This window comes from Salvelinus sp. IW2-2015, unplaced genomic scaffold (genome assembly GCF_002910315.2).
Source record: "Salvelinus sp. IW2-2015 unplaced genomic scaffold, ASM291031v2 Un_scaffold2157, whole genome shotgun sequence".
Classification (NCBI taxonomy): Eukaryota; Metazoa; Chordata; class Actinopteri; order Salmoniformes; family Salmonidae; genus Salvelinus; species Salvelinus sp. IW2-2015.
In genome coordinates this window covers 83,980-104,864 of record NW_019943489.1, presented here as the reverse complement: position 1 = coordinate 104,864, position 20,885 = coordinate 83,980, and the positions used below count along the sequence as shown (strand labels likewise).

The 20,885-nt window shown below is 42.1% G+C and overlaps 1 protein-coding gene across 3 annotated transcripts; it reads right to left on the bottom strand.

Annotated features, from left to right (window-relative positions):
* Positions 1 to 858: 858 nt before the first annotated feature.
* LOC112073124 (cyclic AMP-responsive element-binding protein 1) lies at positions 859 to 20,464 on the bottom strand. Of its 3 annotated transcripts, none has more exons than XM_024140477.2 (8): positions 20,345 to 20,464; positions 5,279 to 5,373; positions 2,706 to 2,873; positions 2,397 to 2,497; positions 2,160 to 2,308; positions 1,727 to 1,909; positions 1,349 to 1,505; positions 859 to 1,124 (listed from the first exon to the last, which is right to left on the bottom strand). In XM_024140477.2, exons 2-8 carry the CDS (start codon positions 5,363 to 5,365, stop codon positions 980 to 982), a joined length of 990 nt encoding a protein of 329 aa, XP_023996245.1. In that variant the 5' UTR covers positions 5,366 to 5,373; positions 20,345 to 20,464; the 3' UTR covers positions 859 to 979. The 3 variants fall into 3 exon arrangements, with proteins under 3 accessions (XP_023996245.1, XP_023996244.1, XP_023996246.1); XM_024140476.2 differs by having other exon boundaries at positions 2,706 to 2,876; positions 20,345 to 20,461; XM_024140478.2 differs by having other exon boundaries at positions 2,706 to 2,852; positions 20,345 to 20,437.
* Between the last annotated feature and the right edge of the window lie 421 nt (positions 20,465 to 20,885).

Sequence of the window (20,885 nt, the reverse complement as noted above, 5' to 3'; positions counted from 1 at the left end):
CAAGATTTACTTGGGTGAATTCCAGGCTGTGGAGTGTACTGACAATTGGTTCCTATCTGCAGATATTCATGTGTTTCCTTTAGTAGTTATATGGGATCCAAATTCCACCGCCACCCAGCAACAACCGACATCTTTAGAYTGTAACAAAAGTTTATAAAATCTCAGATATCAACAAGTAACAAAAGGAAGAAAACAGCCAAGACAGTTGAAATGGAAGATGAATCCAAGTTGATGGGTTATCTTGATCATGGAGGTTTAACTCAAAACAACATGATCTGATCTCATCTGATCTACTGTGCAAAGCAATCTCATATACATGTCCTAACTGACTCCAATACCAGGGTTCTAGAGGCTGTCTTGACTTCCTTGTTTTGACCTCCTCTTGAGCTTATTGGACAGTCAGACACTAACCCTCTTGTTTGATTGGCTAACCATTGTTAGTGATTACATAAGAGGCTTCGGGTTAATAAAAAAATGACTAACAATGTGGGAAGTCTGTGACTTGACTTCCCAGTAAACAAACCCCAAACAAGAAGCTTGAATAGTGTAAGAGTTAGTGTTTTGTTTCATCACGTTATCTCTGGATCCACAACTGACACATGAATCCTCATCGTTCGTGTTCCACGATGTGATAATATTGAGACAAGWTGGGAGAGGAGAAGATAAAAGAAAAGGTGGATAACAAGTGAGCGGGAGAAGAAGGAGTGGAAGCAAGAGGATGTGAGAGAGAAGACATGGTGAAAATAGATTGGTGGATGGGAGATTGGGGGACGTATTGGCCGGGGTGGTTGTGTTTACCTACAAAACTACAATTCCCACAAAGCACTGTCRGTCACTGATCTCCCATCCATTAATCCATTTTCATTCTGTCTTCTCTCTCACATCCTCTTGCTTCAGATGTCAGGGGTCATGCCTGGGGGAAAACGCTTGGCAGAGTCTCTGTACAGGTCGGTGGGCAGTCTGATGGGGTAGTTTGGGGCTACTCAGATTTATGGCAGTACAGGTCTTTAAGCGCTTTCAGTTCCTCTATCAGGGTTTTGTTCTGGTTCTCGAGCACGGCCACGCGGTTCTCCAGACACTTGACATACTCCTTCTTCTTCCTGCGACACTCGCGGGCCGCCTCTCTGTGTGGCACAACAAGGACCAAGACACAGTCAGGGAAACCTCCGGCTATTGGCTCAGCTAGTATGGGATGGTACACAGCATCTCTCTAGGATCTTGGTTACACTTGACATAATGCAGACATGTGTAACGCTTTACTTGTAGCATGTATGAGCCCTTATAATGTTTGGCTAAATGGAGTTCACAGTGGACCAAATAGAACCTCACTCTGACTGTATGTCCTCACCTGTTCTTCATGAGTCTGACCTCTCTCTTGCGGGTAACTTCTACCTCTGGGCCCCCCTGGCCAGACAGGGCAGGGGAGGAGGCCATGACCACCCCAGAGGCGATGGTGCTGTTGGGGACCGTGCGGATCTGGTAGGCCTGCACATCTCCAGACGCAGCTGGGGAACAATGGAATGATCCAGGAGGTCAAATATGGAACCATGTGTTTGAAATCTACTACATTGCAGTTGCAATGGATTACTGATATACAGATGACCTGGCACGCAGGATAACTACTCATTATCTCATTTAGATGAGCTCAAACTGATTCCATTCAAACACACCGATTGTCTGTTTGTGAGTTCAAAGAGGTAAGGCCAGTGTCTGCACTACCACTCACCTTGCACTACCACCTGGTTGCTGGGCACCAGGATCTGCTGGCCGTCCGAGGTCTGGGCGTACTGCAGGATGGTGGTGCCCTGCTGGGCGGCCGCAGCGTTGGACATGGACAGGGTCTGCAGTCCCTGGACCGCGTCTGTTCCGTTATTGGCCAACTGGATCGCACCGCCTTGGGTGATGGCGACTGAGAGAGGAGAGGGAGGGAGAGATAGAAAGAAAGGGAGGGGGCGAGAGAGAATGAGAGAGGCAGACACAGGCAGAAAGATAGGCAGAGAGAGAGGGCGACAGAGAGAGATGAGAGATATGAGAGAGTTTGTGAATAAGGTTGCAACATAAACAACTAAAGATCTTGCTTAAACTACCCTCTTACTGTAAATAACATCTTTGTCAGTGACATTGTAGAGTAAAAGAACGAAGGGTCAAAGGTGACGTACTGTACTGGCCACTGCTGGTCTGGTAGATAGGGCATGATGTGGGCATGGTAACCGTTGTGATGGCGGGGGCTAGGTCCTCCTCCGACTTCTCTTCCTCAATCCTGGGAACCCCTGGGGTGTCACCTGATGACAAGTCATTCAGGATCTTCCTGTTAGGGTCAGAGGTCAGGACATTAGATAAAACACACACTAAAAGTCGTCACAGTACAGCATTATCACACAAACATCAAAGTGTACCTGTATGAGGGGCGTCGTGAGAGGATCTCTCTGCGTTTAAAAGAGTCAGTCACACTGTCTACTGACTCCTGGGAGTCTTCACTCTCTGCTATGTTGGAGATCTGAAACAGTTCGATCAGGTGTGTTAGTGCTGGGCTGTGAAATAATACTAGCTCCATCACAGTATATTCTTCCTGTGGCCTGTTGTGGTGGTCAGAGTTGTACCCAGGGTGCAAAGCTGGTGTATCTAAGCTAAAGTTTTAGTTATTTTTTTTATCTTAATGAGACAAACCTCTACAAATAAAAGGTTAGATGAAAAGGTTTATTCACCTGAACAGTCTGGACCTGTGGTGACTGTATGACCGAGGGCTGAGCGGCCTGGATGACCCCGTGAACCTGGACCGTCTGACCGTTGGGCAGCTGCACCAGGGTCACCGTAGGACCACTGGACGTGGCGTGGCCCGCTGCCATGGAAACCTGCAAAGCATAAACATAATCCTGCTGTCCAGGGGGGACACACCTATGACTAGAACCCCCGAGTCTCTCCTAGTATGGAAAAACTTGGGGTTTTCTGGGCCATACTACGTACTTTTATAAAATACCTGTTTGCTACATTATTTTGTGTCTMTATGGGTACAGTTGAATTRGGAAGTTTAAATACACCTTAGCCAAATACATTTAAACTCAGTTTTTCACAATTCCTGACATTTAATCCTAGTAAAAAGTCCCTGTCTTAGGTCAGTTAGGATCACCACTTTATTTTAAGAATGTGAAATGTCAGAATAATAGTAGAGAGAATTATTTATTTCCGCTTTTTGATTTCTTTTATCACATTCCCAGTGGGCAGAAGTTTACATACACTCAATTAGTATTTGGAAGCATTGCCTTTAAATTGTTTAACTTGTGTCAAACGTTTAGGGTAGCCTTCACAAAGCTTCCACAATAAGTTGGGTGAATTTTGGCCCATTCCTCCTGACAGAGCTGGAGTAACTGAGTCAGGTTTGTAGGTCTCCTTGCTCGACACGTTTTTTCAGTTCTGCCCACAAATTTCTTTATAGGATTGAGGTCAGGGCTTTGTGATGGCCACTTCAATACTTGACTTTGTTGTCCTTAAGCCATTTTTCCACACTTTGGAAGTTGTTTGGGGTCATTGTCCATTTGGAAGACCCATTTGCGACCAAGCTTTAACTTCCTGACTGATGTCTTGAGATATTGCTTCAATATATCCACATAATTTCCCTGCCTCATGATGCCATCTATTTTGTGAAGTGCACCAGTCCCTCCTGCAGCAAAGCACCCTCGCAACATGATGCTGCCCATGTTTCACTGTTGGGATGGTGTTCTTCGGCTTGCAAGCCTCCTCCTTTTTCCTCCAAACATAACGATGGTCATTATGGCCAAACAGTTATATTTTTGTTTCATCAGACCAGAGACATTTCTCCAAGAAGTATGATCTTTGTCCCCATGTGCGGTTGCAAACCGTAGTCTGGCTTTTTTTATGGCGGTTTTGGAGCAGTGGCTTCTTCCTTGCTGAGCGGCCTTTCAGATTATGTCGATATAGGATCGTTTTACTGTGGATATAGATATTTTGTTCCGGTTTCCTCAGCATCTTACAAGGTCCTTTGCTGTTGTTCTGGGATTGATTTGCACTTTTCGCACCAAAGTATGTTCATCTCTAGGAGACAGAACACGTCTCTTTCCTGAGTGGTATGACGGCTATGGTGCTTTTCCTTTGGTACTATTGTTTGTACAGATGAACGTGGTACCTTCATTGGTAACGAATTGGCTCCAAGGATGAACCAGACTGTGGAGGTCTACAATTTTCTTGCTGAGGTCTTGGCTGATTTCTTTTGATTTTCTCATGATGTCAAGCAAAGAGGCACTGAGTTTGAAGGTTGGCCTTGAAATACATTCACAGGTACACCTCCAATTGACTCAAATGATGTCAATTAGCCTATCAGAAGCTTCTAAAGCCATGACATCATTTTCTAGAATTTTCCAAGTTGTTTAAAGGCACAGTCAACTTAGTGCATGTAAACTTCTGACCCACTGGAATTGTGATACAGTGAGTTATAAGTTAAATAATCTGTCTGTAAACAATTGTTGGAAAATGTACTTGTGTCATGCACAAAGTAGATGTCCTAACCGACTTGCGAAAACTATAGTTTGTTAACAAGAAATGTGTGGAGTGGTTGAAAAACGAGTTTTAATTACTCCAACCTAAGTGTATGTAAAATTCCGACTTCAACCGTACAAATTTCTTGTGTGTATGAGAATGAAACGGTAGTGTGAGTGATGTAAGTATGTACAGTATATTCTGTGACATCCTACTGTCTCGGCCCGTGACATCCTACTGTCTCGGCCCGTGACATCCTACTGTCTCGGCCCGTGACAATCCTACTGTCTCGACCCGTGACATCCTACTGTCTCGACCCGTGACATCCTACTGTCTCGGCCTGGTCACCTGGCCATTTTACTGTCTCCTGCTTGTATTCCAGCCATTACAATGAGCCGTCCTCCTATAGCTCCTCCCACCAGCCTCCTCTGGTAGATTACCAGATTTCTAGTACTACAGGATCATGCTGATTACCGTCTCTCTGTGAGTCATAGATCTCTGCTGTGTGTGTGTGGAGTGTCAGCACATACCCCATCAGTCAGTGAGTATGTAGTAGTGTGTAGTAGCAGTATGTGGTAGATGTAGCAGTGTGTGGTAGAGAGACAGGGAGGCAGTGTAGGCTTTCCTGTGAGTGGTAGTAGTGATGAGGTACTGTACCAGTATGTGGCAGGGTACTAACCTGTGAGTGGTAGTAGTGATGAGGTACTGTACCAGTATATGGCAGGGTACTAACCTGTGAGTGGTAGTAGTGATGAGGTACTGTACCAMTYTATGGCAGGGTACTAACCTGTGAGTGGGCGATCTGTTGGCCGTCTGTCTCTGACACTGCTGTGTCTCCTCCCTGCTGAACATCTGCTGCCGACTCCATGGTCATCGACTTAGCTTTTGGGGAAAAGGGGAGCGGAGTATAAGAGGGTTACAGAAGTCTTTCTGATGCATGTCTTGTTGTGAGCAACAAGGAGAAAATCACAGTAATGCTAATGATCCTTTCAGATGGTTTTTATTGACAAAATGGTAGTAGCCTTACTGCTTAGTAGTATTTTCTACAAGTAAATATTCTGAAGACTTCAACACAATTGATAGTTAACTGGTATTATCATGTAATAGCACATTGTGAGAAATGCATTTCATTAATCTTCCTGTAGAGTTCATTGGAAGGACATTAGTGGAAAGTTTCTCTAGAATCAACCAACTCTCTGTCTGTTAGCCAAGTGTTTGTGCATATCCATATAAAACTAGGACCACAGATGTCCAGCCAGTTTTAATGAATAAAGAAGCTAAAGGCTCAAGGCTATTCCTGAAATAGACGTGGATAATGAGTCTGTTTAAAACTGACAAAGTTGTATATGACTTGTGTCACTTAAATGTCAACATGATAGCTTGTACCTTCTTAGAAGTACAGCAGGGCGAAGCCACTTCTCACAGATGTGACTGAGCGGTCGAGTGAAGGTTAATATGGCACCGTCACAGACAGCCCTCAAGGCTATTCCTGAGCTTTATCATAGTCTTCGACACTGAGTATACTTAAGCAATAATGCCTGGAGGGGTGTGGTAAATGGCCAATATARCATGGCTAAGGGCTGTTCTTAATCAAGACGCAATGCAGAGTGCCTGGATACAGCCCTTAGCCATGATATATTGGTCATATACCACAAACCCTGAGGTGCCTTATTGCTATTATAAATTGGTTACCAATGTAATTAGAGCAGAACAAATACATGTTGTCTCATACCCATGGTATATGATCTGATATATTCAATGGCGGTCAGCAAATCAGCATTCAGMGCTCGACCCAAACAGTTTATAAAAAACATTGCTTTTCCCATGACACAGACTGACCASGTGAATCTAGGTGAAAGCTATGATCCCTTATTGATGTCACTTGTTAAATCCACTTCAATCAGTGTAGATGAAGGGGAGGAGACAGGTTAAATAAAAGAGGGTTACGTCTTGAGACAATTGAGACATGGATTGTGCATGTGTGCCATTCAGATGGTGAATGGGCAAGATAAAGGATTTTGAAGTACCTTTGAACGGTATATGGTAGTATGTGCCAGGCGCACCGGTTTGTGTCAAGAARGGCAATGCTGCTGGGTTTTTCACGCTCAACTGTTGCCCGTGTGTATCAAGAACTGTCCACCACCCAAAGAACATCCAGGCAACTTGACACAACATGGGCCAGCATCCCTGTGGAATGCTTTCGACACCTTGTACATATTAGGAAGGTGTTCTTAATGTTTTGTACACTCAGTGTATATACTGTAAATATACAGTACATGTAAGTGAGGGAGTTAGGGCAACCCTTTTGACAATGTCATTTATTTTAGGAATGTCCTGAGACAACCACTGGAAAACTGACGGCATGATTATAAAGAAAAAACATTCCACTCTGGCTGAGGAATACCTTAGAGACCAACATTGTAGTGGAGTGAGGAAGTGACCAATTTCTGGGTTATAAACACATGAGCCCAACACACTACAAGTCTTCACAGATCCACCTATACCCGAGAGGGTCCGGATCAAGAATTCTAAATAATGTCACGGCTCTGATCTGATTGTCATGGGTCTCGGGTATGTGTAATTTCAAATTACTTGTCCGGAAGTACTAATATAGATCCAAACGTGACTGCTTCAGTAGAGAAAGATAATTTTTTTATAATTTATGCTACTGCTCTTTGCTTTTCATGAGAGTGGCGCGTGTAGCTTGTTGTTGGCCAATCATAGGTCATCAAAGCGGCAATAGGCTACAGTCATAGAGCCTCGCTCCATGTTAAAGGAGAAGGACAGGCTTCAATGACCAAGAGCCAACAGGTAGGCTGCTACTTAATATTCTGAATGGAGTTGTTGTTGTTTGTAACTGTAGGATGAGAAAGTGCATGCAGCCTCAGTTAGCATAGCTATCTAGCTAGCTTATCTAGCTTCTCCAGGTTGATGTAGCCTAGTTAGCCTAGCTATCTAGCTAGCTTATCTAGCTTCTCCCGGTTTGATGCAGCCTCAGTTAGCATAGCTATCTAGCTAGCTTATCTAGCTTCTCCCAGTTGATGTAGCCTCAGTTAGCCTAGCTATCTAGCTAGCTTATCTAGCTTCTCAGCTTGATGCAGCCTCAGTTAGCATAGCTATCTAGCTAGCTTATCTAGCTTCTCCAGTTTGATGCAGCCTCAGTTAGCTAGCTATCTAGCTAGCTTATCTAGCTTTCTCCCGGTTTGATGCAGCCTCAGTTAGCCTAGCTATCTAGCTAGCTTATCTAGCTTTTCCCAGTTTGATGTAGCCTCAGTTAGCCTAGCTATCTAGCTAGCTTATCTAGCTTCTCCCGGTTTGATGCAGCCTCAGTTAGCCTAAAAAATGACTTTTCTACTGCTTCCTCCCTCCCTGTGCTCGGGTCCGTTCGGAACGTGTCTATATATACAAAAAAGTATGCAATTTGGGTCCGGGTGGGAAAGACACAGGTCCATTTCAAAACGGCTCACAATAACACAACACACAACACACAACCACACAACACACACACACACACACACACACACACACAACACACCACAACAACACACACCACACACCACACACACACACACACACGCTTTTCATTCATTTCATTGTGTAGGAATGTGTCACTTTCCTCCCTGCAGCTAGTGTGTGTCTGGGCAGCTGACATTTCCCTCCAGTCCTCTGGGGCACCTTGTTCAGCAGAAGGCCTGTAGATCCACCTAATGGCTGCATCTGAAATGACACCCAATCCCCATACATAGGGATCATAGGGCTCTGGTCAAACGTAGTGCACTATATAGGAGATAGTGTGCCATTATTTACGCATCCCAATTTCTTCCTTTTCTGGACTTTTAGGCTTCAAAATGTTCACCAATAGGCAAGCTGCTGCTAGACTCCACGAGGCTGACCGACTCAGAGACTTGGCAGGCATGCGCACCGTGAGAAACCCAATAAGCAACATGTCATGCATTGGCTTTGTCCCCTACAGGCCGTTTCTTCCCCTGCTTTCCAAAACCCTTTCCCCCCTTCTRTTCTGCGGTCTTGTCAACATGGCATGTCTCCAGACTAGTCAGAGAAATGATTCACCTAACAGGGATAGCTAGGACTGGACGGACACACACACGACTGATGTGTTGTGACTTGTTYTGCTGCCAGTCTGGTATGCCACCCCAACAGAGCTAGTTCTGTCAGAGAATTCCATGTTGGAAATCCACCTACTGCCAGTGACCGTTGCCTGGCTGCTAGACATGGAAGTCTGGTTGTGGAGAGAGGGCCAGCAGCCACAAGCCCTCCTCTTCAGTGGTAAAGAAAGGTCCTGGAAGAGGTGCCAGGTGCAGACACAGGAAGAGAAACAGCCAAATGCACTCACTCTGCCTTGCAATTCAAGTAGGCCAGCTGAAKAGTAAAGAATTGCTATATTGTAAAAATTGCTATATTGCTAAATGTATGAAAACAAAAATGTGCTTTTTGGTCAGAATTTAAGGTTAGGCATTAGGGTTAGCAGTGTGGTTAAAGTTAGGTTTAAAATCAGATTTGAGGACTTTGTGGTTGTGCTAGCTAGTGACCACTGCTGAGCTGGCTCCAGAACAAGATTCATGACGAAAAATGCTAACCTGCTAGATATGTAGGCGCAAGTCGGACAATTTTTATCCCCATAATGCAACACAATTGAAAAGGGGACTTGACAAAAGTGATCCTCTCGAACGGGCCCATTCAGTAATGATGGGAAGTTCGGCTCTTTTTATTGACTTGGATCTTTTAGACTCTTTAAGTCAAAACAACTAATATTTCGACTCATTTGGTTCATTTGATTCAGTAATGCATGCTGGATCCCCAACCGGCGAACGATGAACTAAAAACTCAAAAGAATCATGATTCTACAAGCCTCTCGTTCACCATAGGGGGCATATTGGAGCTCTTATCTTTATTGGACCTGTCATCTGTGACTGAGACGTATAAAACTGTACTTGAAACCAATGTCAACTGTGATTGCTAAGCATACGAATAAGGTTATTTTTTTGACATTTGAAACGAAGTCTAGGTGCGGCCGCCACCGGAATAGATTATGAACGGAATGCAATTGCTTGACTGCCCCGAGAGAGATTTGCCCAATAGGCTATCATTTGCGAACTGCAGCAGCCACCCAACGATTAATTCGAGTTTGAGTGTTGAGCAGAGGCAGGCTATGCATGTTTTGGTTCTACAAAGCTGTGTCCATTGATAACATTCAATAATCAATTGACTGCATTCACTCTTGCACCGTGTGATCATTTATCAGCTCTAAACATGCATTTTCCCTTTCTATGCTACCTGCAGCATGATCTATTTCTCTGCGCGCACATGACAGACAGTTGGTGGTCAGAGCAGATGCTGAGCCCAATGATTTATATATACACACTAGATTACTATTTAGGGGTGCTGTGTTGAAGCCACAATGCCTCCATCTTGCAACTCCCCCACCATCGTCTTGAAGCCACCATGCCTCCATCTTGGCACTCCCCCACCATCGTGTTGAAGCCACCATGCCTCCATCTTGNGCCTCCATCTTGGCTCTCCCCCACCATCGTGTTGAAGCCACCATGCCTCCATCTTGCAACTCCCCCACCATCGTGTTGAAGCCACCATGCCTCCATCTTGCAACTCCCCCACCATCGTGTTGAAGCCACCATGCCTCCATCTTGGCTCTCCCACACCATTGTAAAAAATATTTGGGAAACTATAGAAATGTCTACATTCATTTTTGCCAGATGTATTCTATTATAGACACCTTAATGCATACTTCTAAAAACATTTAGATGACTAATGTTACTGTCTCCTCTACAACAGCAAAAAAAATAATTAAAGTGCATTTGGAAAGTATTCAGACCCCTTGACTTTTTCCACATTTGGTTACGTTACAGCCTCATTCTAAAATTGATTAAATAGTCCCCCCCCCCTCATCAATCTACACACAATACCCCATAATGACAAAGCAAAAACAGTTAAAAAAATAATAATTCTCTCAAATTTATAAAAAATAAAACAACGGAAATATCACATTTACATAAGTATTCAGACCCTTTACTCAGTACTTTGTTGAAGCACTTTTGGCAGCAATTACAGCCTTGAGTCTTCTTGGGTATGACGCTACAAGCTTGGCACCAGTGGTATAAAGTAATTAAGTAAAAATACTTGAAAGTACTACTTATGTCATTTTTTGGGGTATCTGTACTTTACTATTGATATTTTTGACAACTTTTACTTCACTACATTCCTAAAGAAAATAATGTACTTTTTACTCCATACATAGTCTCCAAGTCCCTGCCACTGAAAAACATCCCCACAGCATGATGCTGCCACCACCATGCTTCACAGTAAGGATGGTGCCAGGTTTCCTCCAATCTTGGTTTCATCAGACCAGAGAATGTTGTTTCTCATGGTCTGAGAGTCTTTAGMTGCCTTTTGGCAAACTCCAAGCGGCTGTCATATGCCTTTTACTGAGGAGTGGCTTCCGTCCGGACAATTCCATCAACCTCATGGCTTGGTTTTTGCTCTGACATGCACTGTGGCACCTTATATAGACAGGTTTTGCCTTTCCAAATCATTTGAATTTACCACAGGTGMACTCCAATCAASTTGTAGAAACAAGGATGATCAATGGAAACAGGATGCACCTGAGCTAAATTTTGAGTCTCATAGCAAACGGTCTGAATACTTATGTAAATAAGGTATTTCTGTTTTTTGCAAACATTTCTAAAAACCTGTTTTCGCTTTGTCATTGTGAGGTATTGTGTGTAGATTGATGAAGAAAAACATATTTAATAKATTTTAGAATAAGGCTGTGACGTAACAAAATGTGGAAAAAMGGAAGGGGTCTGAATACTTTCRGAATGCACCGTAACTTTGTCCTTAAAACATTTAACTGAAATAGTGTAGAATTCCATGTATTCCAATAGACGGATTGGTTGTTTAGCAACAAAACTGCCGTGTGCGTAACTATGGGGCAAAACAGACGTGGTCGGCTTAGATTGTTGACAACATGTAAACTATATTTTGCATCCAATGTTTGTTGAAAACATAAATAAACTTGCACAATGAGCACCTGCTGTGATTGTTATAGCAAATTGTAGCCATATTAGCATTGACATGAAATCAGTGAAAACACCTCTAAACAAGACATGTTATCAAGAACAAGATGAAACTAGTCACTTACGATTCCCCACAACAGTTTCTTGTAATTGTTGGTAGCTACCTGGCCATCCAGAATGACAACAACTCACAGACTTCTGCCCTATTGAAGCATGCACATTGTTTTCCCGACATTGTCAGCTAATCCATCTAGGAGTGTGAATATGGCTGACCCGTGAAGAGGTAGCGGTAAAGATTTCTTATAACTAACCCAAGATAGACCAGAACCTGTCGTTTCCAATGGGAGGAAATGAATCATAGTGGGCAGAACAAGCAAGGAGGTGGGTGGGGCACAACACAAGCTAGTGAGATCCTATTGGTTGTAGCATTTCTTTGTATATTTCCGTTATAGCTGTGAAGTGCGTGTGCAATAACTCAATTCACCCTTCATTCCTTCTAAACGCAATTTTCGGAAACTTTGGCAAAGGGTAAAGTCTACAAAARGCAGTCCACTCTTTTTGTTACACATTCTAGTTTTGGAAACTGTATGGAGATCAAATGTTTCATCAATAAGAAAATTAGCAGAATGTCGGCCAAAATCCATCTCGCTTCATCTTCTCCCACTGCTGGCCATATTTGGAAGTGAGTGGAAACGGCAGCTGTATGCTTCAAATTTTTTACTCTGGTGAAATATCTGGTTTATTGGTCAATCTGTGGTAGTGGCATCCCAATATGGCGACCGGAGTATGGGCGAGCGGGTATTTTGAAAGCGCCCTGCTATAGTTTAGACATCTTTTGATTGAGCTGTGTTTTTTACTGCGCAACTACCGTACATTGAGCTATTATACTGCAAAAGTTGTTTTGAAGCCAGAGGATGAGTCTTAGTCGTATATAACTGTTAGTTTTACACAAATAATGGTACATTTTCAGTTAGAAAACTGACGATTGTTAATTTTGGATTAAAAGTATTGATGATGGGTGTACTGTTGCTTAATGTGTTTTATGAGTGTGCTTACTGTGACTGTCACCCTGATATTGGCTACTAGGTAGACTTCCCATGCCTTGCCGGACAGTAGTGCTTGTTAAGTTGGAGAGAAGGGCACTGTCCCCCCGGTGTTGTCGCCATTATTTTTTTTATTTAACTAGGCAAGTCAGTTAAGAACAAATTCTTATTTACAACGACGGCCTCCCGGGGAACAGTGGGTTAACTGCCTTGTTCAGGGACAGAACGTAGGGCCGGGCGTTATGGCCAAAATATTATATCACGGTATTTTTAAAAAATTGGACGGTATGACGGTATTTTTAGTTTTTGAATAACACAAGTTCTACATTTGCTTTATGAGTAGTGAGTGGTCCTAGGGTGGCAACACATACATTCTAAGTGATTTCAGTGAGTCTTTCTCCATTCTGATTGTTTTATACTGTTAAATTCAACCAAATCAAATTTCAGCACTTTTGTAATTTCTGCATTTCCTGCACTCAATTGCAGTGGTGGACAAAGTACCCAATTGTCATACCTGAGTAAAAGTAAAGATACCTTAAAACTTCTTGTGAATAGGGGGGCGCTGTTTTCACTTGGGAAATCGTGCCCAAATTAAACGGCCTCGTACTCTGTTCTAGATCATACAATATGCATATTATTATTACTATTGGATAGAAAACACTCTGAAGTTTCTAAAACTGTTTGTTATATCTGTGAGTAAACAGAACTAATTTGGCAGCAAACTTCCATAAGGAAGTGAAAAATCTGAAAACGAGCTCTGTGTCAGGGCTTGCCTATTCAATTGGCTTTTATTATCGATATGTATGCACTTCATACCCTTCCACTAGATGTCAACAGGCAGTGGAAGTTGAATGGGGTGTCTAGCTTGATCTGAGGCCGAATAGAGCTTTTGGAGTGACAGGTCTGCCCTTTTGTCTGTTTTCGACGGCGCGCGAGGGAGCTCCACATTGTCTTCTGAAAAGCGTTCGGTATACACTACCAATTGCTCCGGCTCTCATTTTATTGGATACATATCAGAAAACATCATAAAGTAGGATTTTCAACGAGTTGACCAGTTTATTCGAAGTTTATTGGGATTTGGAATTTTTCGTTCAAGCGCCAAGAGATGATGGGCATGTTCGCGCCACATGGCTAGCCAAAGTTGCAATTCGACAGAAAGAATGGACATTCTAAAACAAACAACGATTTATTCTGGACCTAGGACTCCTTGCACAACATTCTGATGGAAAGCAAAAGTAAGACACATCTTTATGATGTTATTTCGTATTTCTGTGTAATATGTTGATCCAACACGGCGGAGAATAGGTGAGCGCTGTCTACAAATAACGCATGCTGTAGTGTGGTAAAGTTATTTTTTAAATCTACACAGCGGTTGCATTAAGAACCAGTGTATCTTTCATTTGTCATACAACAAGTATTTTTATGTAAAGTTTATGATGAGTTCTTTGGTCAGATTAGGTGAGTGTCCAAAATATTCCGGACATTCTGGTGAATTGTTGCTAACGTATTCACAATGTATAACCACGATTTGCAGCTCTAATATGCACATTTTTCAAACAAAACATAAATGTATTGTATAACATGATGTTATAAGACTGTATCTGATGAAGTTGTTCAAGTTATAGTGATTAATTTTATCTCTATTTTGTCGTTTTTGTGAAAGCTATTTTGGCGGGGAGTAAATGGCGTTATGTGTTTGGCTATGTGTAGTGAGCTAATATAATTCTTATTTGTGTTTTCGCTGTAAACCTTAAAAAATCTGAAATATTGGCTGGATTCACAAGATGTTTATCTTTCATTTGCTGTACACCATGTATTTTTCATAATGTTTTTATGATGAGTATTTGTGTATTTCACGTTGCTCTCTGTAATTATTCTGGCTGCTTTGGTGCTATTTGTGATGGTGGCTGCAATGTAAAACCAGGATTTGTACTATAAATATGCACATTTTCGAACAAAACATAAATGTATTGTATAAACATGATGTTATAAGACTGTCATCTGATGAAGTTGTTCAAGGTTAGTGATTAATTTTATCTCTATTGGGGGTTTTGTTAAAGCTACCTATGCGGTGGAAACATGGTGAAAATATGCCGTTGTGTGTTTGGCTATTGTGGTTAGCTAATATAAATACATATTGTGTTTTCGCTGTAAAACATTTAAAAAATCGGAAATGATGGCTGGATTCACAAGATGTGTATCTTTCATTTGCTGTATTGGACTTGTGATTTCATGAAAATTATATTACATGATATCCCTGTCCCGTTAGGCTAGGCTATGCTAGTCAGCTTTTTTGATGAGGATGCTCCCGGATCCGGGATGGGTATCCCTGAAAGGTTAATAGAAAATGACTCAAGTGAAAGTTATTCAGTAAAATACTACTTGAGTAAAAGTTCAAAGTATTTGGTTTTAAATGTACTTAAGTATCAAAAGTAAAAGAATAAATAATTTCAAATTCCTTACATTAAGCAAACCAGATGGCCACAATTTTCTTGTTTTTTATTTACGGGTACCCAGGGGCACACTCCAACACAATTTACAAACAAAGCATTTGTGTTTAGTGAGTCCTCCAGATCAGAGGCAGTAGATGACCAGGGATGTCCTCTTGACAATTGCGTGAATTGGACCATTTTCCTGTCCTGCTAAGCATTCAAAATGTAACGGAGTACTTTTAGGTGTCAGGGAAAATGTATGGAGTAAAAAGTACAGTATTTTCTTTAGGAATATAGTGAAGTAAAAGTTGTCAAAAATAGTAAAGTACAGACACAAAAAAACGACTTAAGTAGTACTTGAAAGTATTTTTACTTAAGTACTTTACACCARTGCTCAWTTGAGATKATTTCCKCACTGCCACGTAGGGCTGCACGATATGGYCAAATAATCTAGGACTTCTTTTTAACCAAATGTTGCAACTGCGATTTGACTTGTGAATTAGAGCAAAACTGTRGGAATCATGGAAATAGAATGACTATTCTAATTCTATAGTTAGAATATAATAGTGGTCACTTTGAATACAGTGTTGTTTGAGATGACAACTAATTCAAATGCCAGGGAGGAGTTATTGTGACAGGAAAATAACTAAAAGTGTTGATAAGTGTTTCCTAGGGGACCCTATAAGCTTTGGCGACATGTTTTCTCTTAGCTACTTCATGTAGCTAACATATTCTTGCTTTGCATATTCCTCTTTGATTTAGAAGARACTGTTGCACAAACAACATTCTGATTAGGTCTACACCATCACTGGTATTATCAGGCTGTATTAGCTAGCTACGTTTGCTCTTACTCAGTACATTTATTAGCTAGCTAGCTATTACCATTAGCGGCAAACAATTAGCGTCTCACAAGATTTAGGGCAACTTGCTAAGAAAAGACAAACTAGCTGTTTCCTGATGTAAGAAACACAAACTAATAGTGTCATTATAGAACGCTTGTGGATTWWTATTAAGAAGCAAAGAGAAAACAGCATTGCTGTCATCAACACTGTTGCATGTGCTGCATTGACCATGCAGTAGTGATGGGTTGTTCGCGAACGAGTCGGTCTTGTAGGTGAACGTAGGGAGCCGGCTCGCATATCAGAAGAGCCGAATCTATTTATTAAAATATTTWAAAAATTAAGATATGAATAATCAAAAGATTTAAATTAATAGAATTAACTAATTCAAAGAACGAAAAAAGAAATAAAATAATATAGGCCTAAGTGCACAAGCACACACACACATTCGTTCTGACTGCCTGCTCAGACTAACAGCCTCACCTGTCGTTCCAGTCAATCAGACACGCATTGTCAACCAATGAACCAGATGCGTGAGGGTGGGCCGAGCAAACTCACTCACAGTCACACACTTAGCAGCCGAGGAGAGACAGGAAGGACAGCTGTGACAAAAACAGCTGGAAAATGAGTCGGAAGCACAGTAGCATTTGGATGCCTTTTAATAATGTAGACAATGTTAGAGCACAGTGTAGAATTTGCCAAAACATGGACCAGTTTATGCCAATATGTCTGTAGCAAAACAAGGCCAAATTGATATTGCATTGGCTAAAATGATTGCCACTGATTTCCAGACATTTTCGATCGTGGAAGACAGAGGTTTAAGAAATTATAGCAATAGTCTAAATCCAATGTACACAATTCCAAGCAGGAAAACCCTTTCAAAATCACTTATTCCACAACTGTACGAGAGCACACAGGCTTCAGTGCGAGAAAGAGTCCAAAAAGCTACTGCAGTTTGCCTTACCACTGACTGCTGGACATCAAGGGTAACCACTTCTTAGATGTCGGTTACAGATTTTTCGATGTCTAGCTGTCTTCTGGACTGCTTTGAGTTCAGCGACAGACACACCTCAGAGAACTTGGCAGAGGAACTGTTGAGAGTGGCCAGAGAATGGCGAGGAGATGGAAAAGTGGTCTGTTGTGTTAGCAACAATGCAGCTAACATAACCAAAGCCATGAAAATGTTTAAATGGACCCATCATCCATGTCTTGCCCACACAATCAACCTGATTGAAGGGGTTCTCTGAAGGTGATGAAGGCCACTGTGGACAAAGTAAAAGCAGCTGTGGAATATTTCTACAGGAGCACAGTAGGTGCTGAAAAACTAAAGTCTACACAACGCCAGATGGGGATGCCTGAGCTGAGGCCTAAACAAGACTGCACTACAAGGTGGAATTCAAAATTATATAAGTTGAAGCGGTTTCTTGAGTCAAAGGATGCCATCATCTCTACCCTGGCCATTGTCAATGCACCTGTTGATGCTCTGACCCAAGAGGAATGGGAGGTGGTGGAGGAGGTGTGCAAAGTCCTGGAAACCTTTGAGCAGGTCACTGTGGAAATCAGTGAAGAGGTACAGTAAGCAGTTATTACTACATCATGATTTAATCCAGTATTATATATGTATATGAGCAGTAGAMGAGAATGTAGTATCAGTAGACAAAAGATGAACCTGAACTAATAAGTTACTGTTCTRTCTTTTCAGCTATGTGACAGCCTCAAAAATGATACTCCAGTGTAAGGGCCTACAGCGAATCACAGCCAGTCTCCAGAGAGAAGCAAATGTAACCACGTGACAGAGTTGATGGACACCCTATGCTCATCAATGGACAGAAAGTTCCACAGAATGGAATATAATCACGTGCCATCAGAAATCGCTGCACTTGACCCCAGATTTAAGAAGCTAGCCTTCAGTGATGCCAGAGKGATTGTTGAGGCTCTTCAAAGAATAACCTCAGCAGCAAGGAGGGACAGCCCCAGCAGTCAGCTGGCTCAGGCACCAGGAAGAAGAGGGATCAGATGGAGCAGAAGCACCAGCAGTAGTGCCACAAACGTCTGCTGTTTGACGAGAGAGCAACTGGGGATGCAGCACAAAGGAATCCCTCAGCAGATGCCATAATGGAGGTCCAATCCTATTTGAAGGAGTATCTCCTCCAAAGATCTGRAGATCCTCTGAGCTGGTGGAAGAACAAGGCATCCGTCTACCCACGMCGTACGAAAGTCATGACGGGGAGACTCTGCATAGTGGCCACATCTGTTCCCTCTGAGAGGGTCTTCTCGAAAACGGGACAAATATTTACTGAGAGAAGAAACCGCATCAGCCCCTCGAAAGTGAGGRAGCTTGCATTTCTGAATGCAAATCTCTCATAAAAGCAAAATATGGTCAGCATTGCTGMGTGCTGCTGGTTATAACATGGTAATAAAGAGAGAAAAGAGGGACCAGTTTAATGTTTTAAGTGGGATGCTGCATTTTGCACATTGTTATTTATTTTTCTTTGATATGGTGCTATATTCTATTATGCTGTTCAGATTGTATTCGTTTTGAATGGTTAGATTTATATGCACTTTGTTTATATACATTAAAAAGTTACACTTTAAATGCACATTTTTAATAGCATTCTTTTCTATAACCAATGCATTTTTAAATACATTCTGGTTAAGGTAGAGTATGATTTCATTTAATAATTTCATTAGAATTGTTTTAACACCAATCATAGTCAAACTATCCAAACTGTTTGACTTGAAAAAAATGTGTCTCGTGGTTGAGGAACATCAAATGCGCTCCTTGAGTGACAGGGGGCGTGGCTAGGTCTGTGTTGAAAGTGGCGCAAGAGAGAAAGAGCAGAYGGATGACTCAAGTTGCGAAGTAAACTATAAAAATGGACATTACACATGGCGTCTCACATTTAACAAAGCAAACATTCAAATACCGGTATAGAAGGTGAAGTAAATACCCAAATCGGTCCCWGCATAAATACTGGTATATAATAAAATACGATATACTGCCCCTTCCTATCAGAACGACACATTTTTACTTTGTCAGCTCGTGGATTCGATCCAGCAACCGCCCAACAGTCTAACCACTAGGCTACCTGCCGCCTCATGACCTTTCCATTGATAGTAGACTATGTATCAACGTGACATCTACACGGTTATCAGTATTAGTTATTTCTTGTCTAGGCTGCTATCCTGCTTGAAATAAAATCACGTGAGAGAAAAACAATATGGCCAAGTTAGCTACCGGCAGCAACACAACCTTTCGACACATCCACACGCCAATACTCCGGCCGCCATATTGAACTGCAGCTACCCATGCTTGGACCGTTGGCTTCAAAGCCTCTCAATGGCCAACACATAGCATCAGCAATCCAGGGTTTATATACATCATTGACTGAGCCGGAGGAGCGCGTAATTGTGCTGTTCAATTCATTGCGCCCAGCAGGTCAATCGAACGAGTCACATCTCTCGAGTCGTTCATAAAGAACCGTCCACGAACTGCACATCACTACCACTCAGTAGATTAGAAAATAGGCTAAACTCAGTGACAAGGCAGAGAGCCACATGGAGTGGGGCCGCCGCCTCTGTGTGACATACAATACATACATAGGTTACCATTGGTTTTACATTTAGGTCAACTTTTGGGAGCAATATAATTCTGTATAATAAGTAAATATCCAAAATAGGCCTGCAAAAAAACTCAGTAGCCTGTGTTTGAGAAGGTTTCGACTAGGCTACACTTGCATAACATTGTTTTGGCAAACAAACCGACTAGAAACAAATAGACTAGCATGACGGGCCATATTATTGTAGGGACAGATTGTAGCGACCCAGGCATATATAAACCACATCCAAATCTGGGCACGTATCTAGGTTAATTTATTTTACACAAGGCAAGCAACAACGCTCCTCCCCCAAAAATAATTGATTTAACTAGTGGACAAAAAAAAAGAAGAAAATCGACAAATCTCATAATTTCATATTATTAAACCGATACATAATCTTGCACTTTAAGAATTTAAATTCAAGAATACCCAGATTTTTAGTAACAAACATTATATAGCAGTTGAGTTTGGTTTAACCCCTACATTTTGTAGGCTACATGCAATCTAGACAGCTACCTTTGCATTTCTATTCTACAGGCTAGGCTGCTGGGCAAGACCAAATGCGCGCAAATTAGCCTTCAATCTTTATAGGGACAGACTATGATTTCATGACAGGGCGAATTTGCTTGTAAAATCGCATCACATAATATGCAGTCCAAACAAGCAACGTTCCACTCGATCCTGCTGGCGGGCTAGCCTACTCCCCATTCCCTGTCTTTTTCCAGGCTACTCGCCGCAGCAGCCTCCCCTCCCTCCATGTCTGCATGACTGCCTGTAACAAGCCCGCCGCCATGATCTCTTTGTCCCTCCGGGCCGAACCCGGACAGATTATATCTTATTTGGGACGCGCCTTGTCTCTCTTCCTCCCGGACACTAGTCTTCTCTTACCGATACAGACTCCCTCCGTCACTCCCGGGCCCTCGGAGCTCCACTTTTATTCAGGCCGACACGTAAGAGACCGCGTCAGGCTACACCTCCGTCGCGTCACCGAGAACAACAACAGAGAACGAGAGGGAGGAAAATCAAATCGTCAGCAGCACAATCGAGAACAACCGAATGATAGGCGGAACAAGCCGAATGGCTGACGGAGTTAACCGAAGTGATCCCGAAAGTGAACGGAAAATAACGAACATTTAGGCTAGACACATTGCACGCAAACGCTGTCCAAATTGTAATCTTTCTGTTACAATCTAGCATATATATATATWTTTTTTACATTTCGGGAGGTTACTCTGTAGCTACTAGTTGGCACCTGCAAAGTACAATTGTTAGGATGTGGCTACTTGTGGTGTGTCTTGATTTACGACTATACGTTTTTAATATTTTCTTAACCTGGTGTTTTATTTATTTGATATTATTAGCTATGTAGCCTGTATTTGACCTGTTTTTAAATGTATTATTGATCTTAACTAAATAAATAAAAAACAAG